This window comes from Onychostoma macrolepis, chromosome 16, assembly GCF_012432095.1.
Source record: "Onychostoma macrolepis isolate SWU-2019 chromosome 16, ASM1243209v1, whole genome shotgun sequence".
In the NCBI taxonomy this organism is placed as follows: Eukaryota; Metazoa; Chordata; class Actinopteri; order Cypriniformes; family Cyprinidae; genus Onychostoma; species Onychostoma macrolepis.
Window position 1 is genome coordinate 32403347 of NC_081170.1, and position 13094 is coordinate 32416440.

The window sequence follows — 13094 nt, forward strand, 5'->3', positions numbered from 1 at the left end:
TCGAATTCTGTAAAAAATAGGAAAGTTGGATATCGTTGGAATCACTTTCAGAATTGTTTTTTTTTTGACACCTATTGAATCGTACAGTACGATACAACGCACGTTACTATAGAAGAATAAAACGTCATCAGCATGCCCTAGTTGTAGCCTAAACAAAAAGAGCATGATGAATCACACTTTAGCAGTTGTAGTTTTTATGTGTGCTGAAAAAAGCGGTGGAAGCGGTGAAAGAGGAAGGGATAAGAGCAATTGCCATGATTGTTTCACAATGCCAATCTTTCACCTGGGACTACCGAAAATCATGCAGTGTGTTTTTTTTCGGGCTTAAAAAGGGTGATCTGGATACGGTTAATGCAAACTCTGGTACGGTTTGCTTCTAATGTGAACACAATTGTACTAAATCATCATGAAATTGAGCCACTATTAATGACATATGAATTGGTTAAACTGCATTTATGTGTTTATTCGCTCACTTTCCTGTGAGAGAATTTACATCTAATTTCTGCTCGTAGAAATTGGCAGCATTCTTCTGAAACCTTTGTATTACAGTTGAGACAAACAGACACATGTGCCGTTCGGTGTTGGCGCTGACGAGTGGACATTTTCAAATTCCTAAGTACAAAAAGGAAGCAAGCGAGCATCCATTCATTTTGCCTTCTTCTGCATAGTTGTTACCCAGCAACAGGGGTAAACAGCTACCACTCTGATGACGCAAATATACCATGGTTCCAAAAACTACCGTGTGAACACAGTCCAGCGGGGGCATAGGGAGAGGGGATCAATCAAGCTCTGGTCTGGACTAAGCAATCAAACCACGTGTGAAAGCACCCTAAAGAGCTTCAACATTTAAAGCAGCAGATGACAATACTTCATGCACAAAGAACATTACTGTTTTTGTCAAAGCTATCATTCCATTTGTGTGGATGCTAATATGGTCATTACTATAGTTATCATTCCTAGTGTAAATGGGTCTTAAAATTAGTCTACACTTGTACATTATTTGCAACTACATAAGATATATCTGTGAGAAACATGTTCATTATTCAAGAGAGTCTTACTTTCAGAGCCAGGGTTTGACGTCTTATCTTGGACTAATTTTAAGATGCAGTTTATTCTTTTTTGAGCTTGGCAGTATAAATCACCTTCAGCTTTCATTGTATAGAAAAGTGCAGCTCGAACATCCTGCCCAACATCTTATTTTGTGTTTCAGGGAAGGGGGAAAAAAAAAAAAACAGCTTTTGGAATTATGATTTTCAGTTAAAGTGTATTCCTTTATGCAAATTTATAGTTTGTTTGTAGATATGTAAGATTAAAAAAAGAAAAAAGAATGACAGCAAGAATGAAAGATAGAATAATAATCAAAAAAAAAAAATATCCAGATGTTTTCTAATTTAATGTTCTGACGAAGGCCACACCACTTACAAATTCTGTACTTCAAACAAGCTGACACTGAAAGGTCTCACACAGATGCAGATGGAAAAAGCCACTGTAATCATAACTGACTTGTCGAACAGATACACGGCGAGAGACATTCTCACTCATGTACGTATTAAAACGGTTTAGTTTCCTTTGTATTAGCTCTCCACCATACGGCAAACTCTGTGTTTGTGTCGAATCCTCTGTATGTACCATGTGAAGCGAGTATTCTTGATATGAGGGCTGTGATTCTCAGGAATAACTCATTTAACAAACAAAGCGGAGGCAACATGTCACTCGCTCTCTTGTCTGTAGGGGAAGCTGCGTTTCAAGTGTCTAAATCCATTTGGACGACAGATCTTTGGCAACTGTTGTGTTTATCCGTCATTACCATTAGATCTCGCTGTGTAAAAAACATCTGCTGGCAATGTATGAAGCACGAATAAATCAAAATGGCTGCAAGTCTTGCTCAAAACTGCCGTACAAAATTGTTACTCGATTTTCAATTTGTTTAGGTGGCTCGAATGAAATCAACCCTGTTTGTTTGTGCATTTCTGTGAGCGTAGGATGCCGCTACTCTCCGTAGCCTTCGGGAACTTGCAGTCTAAGGGTTTTCTACTATTCTAACAGGTCAGACTGGCTGCTGCGGTACAGCGTAATAAGCTAAACTGCTCCTACGGTCCGACTCTAACCTCTAATGTACATCGCATTCATAGAGAGGGCACTTTTTTTGTTGCGTCCCCACCAAAACGGCGCAGCATTTTGACGAAATCAAAAGATAAATCGTCAGAACTCTTCTAAATGAACTTGATGTGCTATAAATTATACGCTAAGAAAACTACTTCCATTCGCATCTGTTTGTAGTTTCATTTATTGCCATGCTCAAAAAAAGCCTCTTTTCCACATTTTCACGTTGTTCCAATGAGAAACATATATTTTAGTTTGATCGGGGGGCTCCTTCGAGTCAGATCGTGAGCTTCGCTTTTGAGTGCCATTTGTAAACATCAGACTCGGGCGCGGATAGTTTCGCAGATGTGGCTCGCTCTCACAGGAAGGATACCGATCGGCCTCCTTCTCGCAATGGCATGGTGGGATACATTGGTTTGAGGATGTGGTCACTACCTGGTTTGCTGCTACTGCCACCGTTCTGACTGGCCATTTGGTGTCGGATGTCTCTGCGGTTGATGGTGAATGCCGTAATCATCTCGGAGCCATAGTCCCTGCTCTCCGGCACGGCGCCGGGGACGTGCCTCAGGTGGCCGTCGCCCAGGCAAGTCATGGAAACACGGGCGTCATCGCGGTGTTGCAGCTCATGTTGTCCTTTCCTGGCAGGCGACGGTCGTTGAAGGAGTGCATGTTGATCACTGCGTCCGTCTTCACCATGGCTGGCGGCTGGCGGCGGAGCTTGTGTTTCACCCGTCTCTCGCACGTGAACGACAGTTTGATCTCTTCCATCACCGCACTGCAGAAAGACCTCTTGATGGAAAAAAAGGGACATGGTTGGGGGGGAGGACAAAGAGAAAAGAGGAAGTAAGTACGTTCATGTCCATTAGCTTAAAGAACCATTTTGGGAGAAAGATAGAAGTAACTGAGTGTGTCAGCATATTAAATATCTTTTTATAGCCTTGCTTTTGAAAGAAGTCTCTTATGCTCACCAAGGCTGTATTTATTTGATCAAAAATACAGTAAAATTGTGAAATATTATTACAATTTAAAGTAGCTTTTAACATGTAATTTATTGCTTTGATCATTACTCCAGTCTTCAGCGTCACATGATTCTTCAGAAATCATTCTAATATGCTGATTTAGTGCTCAAGGAACATTACTTATTCTTGTCAATGTTGAAAACAGTGCTACTCAATATTTTTGTGGAAACTGATATATTTTTAGAACACTTTTATGAATAAAAAGTTACTGAACAGCATTTATTTGAAATATAAATCTATCGTAACATTATAAATATAATTCTATTTACAGACAAAAAAATAAATAAAAATAAAAATAACCCCAAAGCTTTGAATAGTATTAAAGAGAACATATACAAAGTTATGTAAACTTAATGTTCAATACAAGTTTTATTTTTTATTCTTTGTGTTCGTTGTTTATACAATGTAAAAATTAAATTGACCAGATATTTTTTGTGTAACCTTTTACATAATTCAGTCTTCATTGTTTTATTTTTCTTCATTTTTTACATGAAAAAAAAAAAAATGCTATGCTTCTAAATCAGTGAGACCAAAAACAATCCTTAAAATAACCTCCAACATGTGGGGAAAAATAACACAATGTTCCAGTTCAGTAGGGAATATAATTCATTTTGAGGTGAGATGTGTGATAAAAAATTCCCATTTTTGAGTGTGCTTTTACACTCAAATACATGATCAAAGCAGTTTAAATGTCAACCTCCAGTGCTGGCATCTTATCTGTGAAATGTGTCTACATGAAAAGGAAGTGATTTGCGATTTGCTTGCTATGCTTTTTGATGTTCGATCAGTTATTCATCTCTTTTCTCAAATAACTGATCCATTCTGTGATGTTATCAGGTGTGAATGAACACTCAGCTTTAGTCAGCTTGCCGAACGTCTTCATTTCATGATGTCTAAAATCTGTGACTCTGCACAAGGCCTTTCTAGGTATGCTCTAGGGTCTTATGGGTGGTTGCTAGAGTGTTTTTAGCAGTTGCTAGGGTATTGTGGGAGTGTTCTGGGAGGTTTGGTATATTGTTTGATGTTTAGTTCTGCATAGTTGCTAGAGCATTACAGTTGTTGGGTTTAAAGACTAAACGCAAATAATAATTGTGCTTTTCTTTGTTAGTCAAGCATCATATTATAATATCAATTTCCAATCAATCTCACCTGTTCACGCTCTGCATTTTTTCGCAGCTTGTAGATGAACTCTCCTATAGCCACAAACACTGACAGCACCAGACCAGATGCCAACACAATGAAGATGCCGCCCAGATTCTGGATGCCCATGGGACCCGTTTCATAACGCTCGTCTTCCAGACAGCTACTGCCACTCCACCACTTCTCTTTGAGCATGTGAAGACGGCCATCTTCCAGGATACCTAGGATGGCAATTGTGATTTTATCCCTGAATGGCGAGCCTGAAAGAAATTAATTAATAGATGAGAATCTTCATTGGAAACTTGAATACAGAGAAGACTATGGACACGTTTTTTTTTTTTCTTCTTCTTCTAAAGATTTAATTCAAGAAAGGCATCTAATTATCAACTAATTAATAAACTTGACCAATCTGAAAGGTCGAATAATACTCACTCTCTCTCTCTCTCACACACACACACACATTTTCTTTTTCCAAATGATACAAGCATTTCACTTGCATAATAGGCCCTGAAATTCCATATACAACATTAAAAAAAAAGAAGAAAAAAAAAAAAAAAAAAATTCTAAATAGATTTCACATTCTGACACTGGCTCCACACTTGAAAGCAGTAGCGTTTCAACAAAGCATTATATACACACAAACACACATGGTGTAACCCACTCCATTTCACGCTCAGTTTTTTAATAAATACTGTGTAAATTTGCAGTCACACAAGGCTTTAAGCATGTAAAATGACTTCACAGCTCTCAACACTGCAAACTATGCAGCCTTTAAGTTTTATGAATTCAGCTAAGAGGTCAGTATTTACACCTGCTATTGGTCAAATGTCTTTGTGCTATGCATATTCACAGTTCAGAGTTCATTAAACTTGAATTTTAATTCATATGCATATGAATGTAAGTGAACAGAGCATAATGTCTGCTGTGACCACAGCTTCACTTACATAATGTGAAAAGCATGGAAACAATCTCCTTATTTAGAACAAACTTGGAATTTACGTAATAATTACATTTCTAATAATTTAAATCAGTCCTTACATTAAATTTGATTCAGTTCAGAAACATAAAAGTGCCCTCCAAATAATAAGCATGCAGTTTCGCAACTGATGGGTGATATTCTAAAAAGTAGAAAGTACAGTCAAAGGTGTGCACATATTACCATTTTACAACCAATTATAGTGTGTATCATCCAATCAGAGTCAGAACTGTCTGTGTCATAATGGTGGGTGGTTTTACCTTTTGGGGTGCCGATGCCGTAACCTTTGCTGTCGATGATGCCGCCGACTTGCGTGAGATTGCAGTTTCTTCGTGTCACATACTCAATGGTCGTTGACTCCATTAGAAGGGCGTAGTCTGACTTTAACACTCTCTGAATCCCATCTTCAATGGACTTGACAAACGACGTACTCTGCCTGCTACTCATGAAAGCCCACATCTTCTCAAATGTAGACACTCTTGATTTCTGAAAAAGAGAAGCATCTTTTTGTTAGTTTTTAATCAAAAGTAGCAAGTGTTTGTATTCTTTAGAAATCACTCTGGTTTGTGGTCAGTACAATATATGCATGGAGAATTTAAAAGTAAAACTAAAGGGGGATCAATAGCACCTCAGACTCATTGAAAAAAAAAAAAAAAAACAACATGCCTGTGGCAACATTTCAGCAAAATTATATTACATTGCTTCTAAACCCTTACTAAACTCAACCGATAGTGTAAACAAAAATGTAAGATAAAAACACATTTACTGAAGAAAAAAATGTCCTTATAGCTTGCTTATATGCTTATAAGTCTTTAAGCTTTTTCTCTCTTTCCATGCATCAAAAGTACAGTGCTTTACCAGGTGAGCTACCAAGCAAGTTTACTTCACTGGAAAAGCCATACATATAGAGCTGGTTATGTGATACAAATGTCTAAATGTATTATGTTATGATATGGGTCATTCTATGGAAATGTCCATTTTTCTGTCCCTAGCCTTCACAGAAATATTACACTTGAAAAACAGTTTAAGGTTACAATTTCTTTATATTTTAAAATGAAACAATATGTTATTTGAACAATTACACCTTCTTGAGCCATCAATGTGGCAATATTTGTTTTTTAATTAATTATAATGAATTCCATATACAGAGGGAAAGTGTCAGTCCTCTGTCATGTGTTCCCGCCTCTTGTGTCCATATTTTGTCTTGTTCCTGTCCTTGTTTAGTGTGATTAGTTAAGTCTTGTCCAGCTGTGTTTTAGTCATTATCAGTGATTGTCATGTGTATTTAGTTCCTGCCTGTTTAGTTAGTTTTCGTCTGGTCTACTCGTTATTCCCCGGTGTTCCTGTCTGTGTCAACCTTGCCTTGTTTTGCCCTGTCCTGATGTCATCATTAAAGAGTATTATATTGAAGTTTATCCTCGTTTGCGTGTTCCTCGTTCCTCCCTGCTGTGTGCACCGTGACAGAAAGTGCTTTCTTTTGAGGTCAAAAACAGGTTTTTTCTACCATTCAGAATAATGTATTCATAACTATCAAATATATGATATAAATGGCATAATAAAACAAAATGCTGAATAAGTATTATAAAATATATAATGAAAGTAGTGGTCCCCTGGAGTTGTGTCACTGGTGTTACCGTTTAACAAAAATCTGTTATTTTGAAATAAAAATCACACTGATGACATCATTTGACTTCCTCCTTCCTATTTTCTAAACATCTATGAAAAAAGGCCCTTGTTATGTCCACTGTTTCTTTTCAGTTATGAGAAATCTTCTCATTTATCTCATGATTTCATATGAAGCTTTTAGATGATGTCACTGGTATGACCTATTGGGAATGGTAAAAAAAAAAAAACCAGAAAAAAAAAAAAAGCTACAATACAAATTTATTAAACTACTTAATTTAGTGAGTATACAATGATTTACAACATGTGGTTTGATACCCTGCAGCAGACATTTAGTAAAATGCATTTTTCATGAAAATTGTCACTGGTGTTACCTTCCTTATGGATAACACCAGTGACGATCAGTATATCAGGTCTTATGCATTTCACTGGTGATTCATTGTGTCACTGGTGTTACTGTGCTGTGTTACTGTGTTACTGTACTGTTTTGTTCTGTCACATTAAATAAATAAAACATAATCTCCTTATTTCGTGCATTTTCATTATCTTTCTATAACTCTGACTACATTTGCTGAACAAAAACATTGAAAAATAATATTTCATAACTTTTAATATTGCTAAAGAAGCTAACACCAGCGACAAAAAAAAAAAAAAAAAAAAAATGTGGTCTTGAAATAACTGCACAAAAAAGTTAAAAAAAATTAAAAAATTAAGCTGTCATTCATATGTATTCATAAATTCAAAAGGTAATCTAATAATGTGGTCTAAGTAAATTTTAAGACATCTTGCCATACCAAAAGTGGACGTTTCTGTAGAATAACCCATATAATATATCATAATTTATATAAAAGGAATATAATTTGTTTCCACTAGTGTCCATTTTAGTTTGGAACTGTAGTAAACTGTATGCAAACCTTTATGTTTTGAATTTTGCAGAAGTGTAGGAAGAGAGACATGGCTCCACTGATCTTATTTTAATCAGTAGGATGGTGTGGCATAGTTGTTAAAGATTCAGGTTGATACGTGAAAGGATGATGCACAAGGGGAGATTCATGAGCACCACCTTTGTGTCCTTGATTAAGACACTTAACCTCAGGTTATTCCAGAGGGACTGAACCTTTAATAAATGTACTGTGTATTGCTTTGAATAAAAGTGTATGTTAAACGCTGGCTGATCAAGCAGAAACAATTTTCCTTGTGCTTATTTTGTGCGAAATAACCAACTCTTGCAAAACTGGAGCTGCATGCTAATTTTTATCCATAATGTATACAACTGCATACTGTTATGTCATTTCATAAGAATCTATGATTGTATGTTTATCCAGAAATGGTTTTAACAAAAATATCAGCCTCCCTGCATACGATGCTTCTTTTCACAATCGTGTTGTGACTTGTCTGTTTTGCCATCTTCCAACAGGAAATCATACAGTTACAAGCATAACATACCGTAGAAAGTGTACTAGTTCCAACATACTGTACATGCACAATATCCTCAAACACCTCAAAAAAGGCATTTCCCCTTCCAGAGCCTTGGCTTCATTACAGTGACACTTTCCAGCTTCACACTACGGCATGCTGGTGTTTGCACTGTTCTCTTAACCTTGAGCACCTGTTATTGTTCCTCCCCCCTTCAAATGCTATTTTCCCTGGTGTCTCTCAATATAATTGAAAGTGGCTGGGAATTGCCTTCAACGTTGGACTGCAAAAGAATGAATAAGCAACTGGAGTGATACAGCTGACACTTCCTAGATTAAACAGTCACTGTGTACACTGGATTATGGCAGTTATAATTCTGCCTTCACCACAGCTGTGCTTGTTTTACTGTACGTAACATGGCAGACTGAAAAAAAGCCTATTACCTACTGATTACTTTGCAGCATATACTGCCAATTATATATTTTAAATTAATATGTGAAGCAGTATGGGTGGGTTGTTGTACGTATCATGGCATTACGTAAATTTAATATCTCGCATTTAAAATTAAAGCACCACCTACACTGAGTCCTGCCCTAAACCTAAACGGTAATGTTACATAAGCAAATGTGAGATAAAAATGCAACCATGCCATTTTAGCTTGCTTCTATGAGTCAATGAGGTCTTTTGTCATGACTTGTATTTAACAGAATCATACCTGAGTGCTCCACTTTGTAAATGCAACACTGTACCAGGTGGGCTGCCGAGCAAGTTTACTACAACAAAAAAGCCATACATATGGAGCTGGTAATGTAATGCAAATGTCAAAATGTATTTGTTTCCAAATCAAGTACGGTCTTTCTTTATCAATAATTTGCCTCATAATCATAATTTGTGTGAAAGGGGATAAAAGCTGTTGCCATTTTACTGCCGCTAGTGTTTATTTCAACTGGAAACTGCTATGAAATGTATGTATATGTACAGTACATGTGAAGAGTTCTGTGTGAAATTTTCATCTAAAATGAACATTTTTATCAGGCTCTTATGTTTAGGTTCAGGAAATGTATTCTGATGGCAATGCATAGGTCCTTTTATATGCGATAAAAGTGAAATAACTAAACATAAATATAGGAGCCTGATAAAAATGTTCATTTTAGAAGAAAATTTCAGATGGCACTTAGAAGCTTTTGCATCTGAACTCTTCATGTATGCATAGGTAAATGTAGGCAGAGTCACATTTTTCCAATAGCCTGGTTTGGGTATTTGTCAAAGTGTGCTCAAGAAGCATTCTACACATTTTGACAAATATTCAGGTAAACCTGGTATTCCATGCATACAGAAAAATCACATAATACTGTATGGACAGTATATTATATCTGCAGAAATTGTAGTATGCTATTCTGAATATTGAGTCTCCTTATAAAGAAATATATTCTGATTTAGAAGCAAAACCAATTGTGTGTGTGTGTGTGTGTGTGTGTGTGTGTAGCTTGCTGTCTCAGGATAATGAAACTTTAACATCACGATTAGAAATGGCATTTCATGGTTTTTTAAAGGAGGTCACGTTAGAAACCATAGCTAATCACAGATAATTGTTGGCTCAATTCCATGAAACATTTAAAATGACCCAAGAAAATGAACAAGTGTGAGTGCTCTTTGATTACTCTTGATAAAATGTTAAATTAACATTTGATGTTTCAGGTCTGCTAGCTGTAATACCACATCTGAAGTTTCAGAAAGCAAGAAGAACTGAAGGTGTTTAGGCAGTGACAGCTTGATATTTTAATTGCAAACACCTGTTTTTGTCATCTTCATTTCTAATGCTGCAATCATACACATGTACACATCAGGAGACAAAAAGGATGCACAATCAAAGAAAAATGTCACAGTCATATGGAATCATATTTATTAGATTCATACACTGCGTCGTTTGAAGTGTAAAAATAGAATTGAAATTTAAGAATTTTGAACTCAAAAATAAAACAAAATGTTTTGGAACATGGTTATTTATGGAAATTGTTGGTCTGTGTACATTTTGATAGTTTGTTTTTCAATTTGAAATGAAATAAGCAGAGACGAGAAAACGGTCGTTTTTTTATTTGTCCAAAAATCGGAAAAAAAAACGAGATTTTGGCTCGATTTTCTTTTTCTCCGATTAAGAATGTTTCCCCGGTGAAAACATCCGATGGAGCAACGCTGTCTTTCTTTCCAGATACAAGATGGCGAACACTGATACACACATTTATCCCATCCAAAGTGCACACACACAGCAGTGAACATACCTTGCTCAAGGGCACCTCAGTCATGGTATTGAGGGTGGAGAAAGTGCTGTACATTCACTCCCCCCGCCTACAATTCCTGCCGACCCGAGACTCAAACTCACAACCTTTGGATTATGAGTTCGACTCTCTAACCATTAGGCCACGACTTCCTAAGAACTGAGTTGACGGCGATGCGGAATGAGTTCACTTCTCACATGGCAGTTTTTCAGTCGCTATGCTCTAAATTGGATCTTCTTACAGGAGAGATGAGAGAGCAAAAGAAAGTTGATACTCGATAGGCGAGTAGCCGCGCTCGAGCAACAGGTTGTGGACTTACTGGATCGCAATAGGCGCAGCAATCTGTGTCTGGTCAGATCGCCTGAAGGTTCCAAATGCATTTGCGCCAATTAGGAAGGAAATGAGTGAAGCTGGCATCCAGCATTTTCTTCTTTATCCTGACAACGCTGAAGGTCATTCTCAATCAAGGTGAACCTAAAATGCTCTACTCATCAGAAGAAGCAAGAGTTTTTCTCAGATCCCATTCATCCACCAACTCTCAGTGAGCTTCAGCTGGACATTTGCTGTCGAATCGGAGAAGAGATGCTCTAAATGGTTGGATGACTGTCTCTTTCACTGTTCACTTTAATGTTCACTTCTTAATTCATAGTTACTAGAAGCTTTCATTGTGCATACAGTATCGCCATCACATTCTATTCCTAATTTGTTGAATTTATTTGACCATTTTGTATCTCTGGGTTTAAAATTAATTGGAGTAAGTCATGTTTACTTCCCCTCAATTCTAAAATTGATTCCATGTCCCTTTCTATATCTATTCCATTGGTTCAAAATTTTAAGTACTTGGGGATAGACATTTTTCCTTCCCTGCAGGAAATTGTCTCAAAAAAACTATAATAGTATTCTAGCCAAAGTATCCTCAGATTTGGAAAATTGGTCATGTCTTCCTACTTCTTTTCAGGCTCATATATTGGTGATTAATTTATTTTCTTCCATGATTCCTCTCGCTCCACCGACTGGCTACTGGAACAAACTATGGCATGTGTTTCACGGTATATATTGGATGGGTAATGTCCTCTTATTAAACTGACTACCTTACAACGATGTAGATTACACGGAGTAATTCATTGGAAATTGCTTCATAGGGTTTACTTGACTCACTGTAAGACCAAATAGTAAATCTTTCATTACGGAATTGGGTTGTAATTACTCAAAAGACATAAAAATGTTAATTCGCCTCTAATTATTTGAGTAATTAGTACAAAAATGTAATTTTAAGTTTACAGCACTCAAATGCTTTCATTTGTTTTTGGCAGTGTACTCAAATTATTTTAGTACAACCCCGTCTGACGTCACGCACGTGCTTACGTGCTCCGCCCTCAACTAGCTGCTGCAACTTTTGAAAAGACGCCATGTTGTTGTTGCGCTGACTGCCTCGGATTTTTTAAAATAAGTTTGCAACACTCGCTCGTATTTTATAAAAATAACGTAGGAGGGGATATTTTTCGATCGGGAATTTGCTGTGGTGTTGCCTGTGAGGATCTTTGTGGGGAAACGCGGCATGCGGTTTTCTGAACCTGCCGGTGATGAGCTTCTCTTCATTGTGCTGCCCGTGCAACTGGTGAGTTAACCTAAGTTCCTTGCTTTATTTGTTTAAATGGGTTTAGTGTCTTAACAGTTAAATGCATTTTATGCATTTGCAAATTATTTGAGCCATTTTATCCCGCCTCACTAAAGGTCAAAAATCGATTGAATTGATGAAGCAACTGTATTTAGATTTTTTAATATATATATATATATATATATATATATATATATATATATATATATATATATATATATATATAAGTCTGTCTTTTGCATCGAGTGTGCACACATTAAAAAGTTTTTGGTAACAAGTTGTAATGACCTCAAATTGGCGGTTTTGATTCGTATATTTAATTGACTCGCATTGCTGGACATAAAGAAAAATGATTTTCAGAGGTTTCCCAATAATTTGATTTACTTTGTTCCATGAGTTGTACACTTTTGTAAGGACAGGTATTTATAAATGTATTCAAGTTGTTGGCTCAAGCCATACCAGTAAAGCTTGTGTTATTTACCTAAGGCATTTGTGTTCTTGCTTAAAATGTAACATTTTAAAGAGCAAATTATACAGTATATATATATATATATATATATATATATATATATATATATATATATATATATATATATATATATATATATATATATATATATACAGTGAGGAAAATAAGTATTTGAACACCCTGCTATTTTGCAAGTTCTCCCACTTAGAAATCATGGAGGGTCTGAAATTGTCATCGTAGGTGCATGTCCACTGTGAGAGACATAATCTAAAAAAATCCAGAAATCACAATGTATGATTTTTAACTATTTATTTGTATGATACAGCTGCAAATAAGTATTTGAACACCTGTCTATCAGCTAGAATTCTGACCCTCAAAGACCTGTTAGTCTGCCTTTAAAATGTCCACCTCCACTCCATTTATTATCCTAAATTAGATGCACCTTTTTGAGGTC

General features: G+C 36.4%; 1 protein-coding gene across 4 annotated transcripts in view; it reads right to left on the reverse strand.

Annotated features, from left to right (window-relative positions):
• Positions 1–1302: 1302 nt before the first annotated feature.
• Positions 1303–13094, reverse strand: part of grik3 (glutamate ionotropic receptor kainate type subunit 3) — a 140112-nt gene continuing 128320 nt past the window's right edge. For 3 of the 4 annotated variants that reach the window (XM_058746118.1, XM_058746120.1, XM_058746119.1), the window contains exons 14-16: positions 5499–5724; positions 4272–4522; positions 1303–2890 (exon numbers count right to left, since the gene is read on the reverse strand). In XM_058746118.1, coding sequence (XP_058602101.1) covers positions 2462–2890; positions 4272–4522; positions 5499–5724 — 906 coding nt within the window. In that variant the 3' untranslated portion in view covers positions 1303–2461. Of the gene's footprint in view, positions 2891–4271; positions 4523–5301; positions 5381–5498; positions 5725–13094 lie in introns of those variants that run through there. The other variant, XM_058746121.1, reaches the window with a different exon arrangement.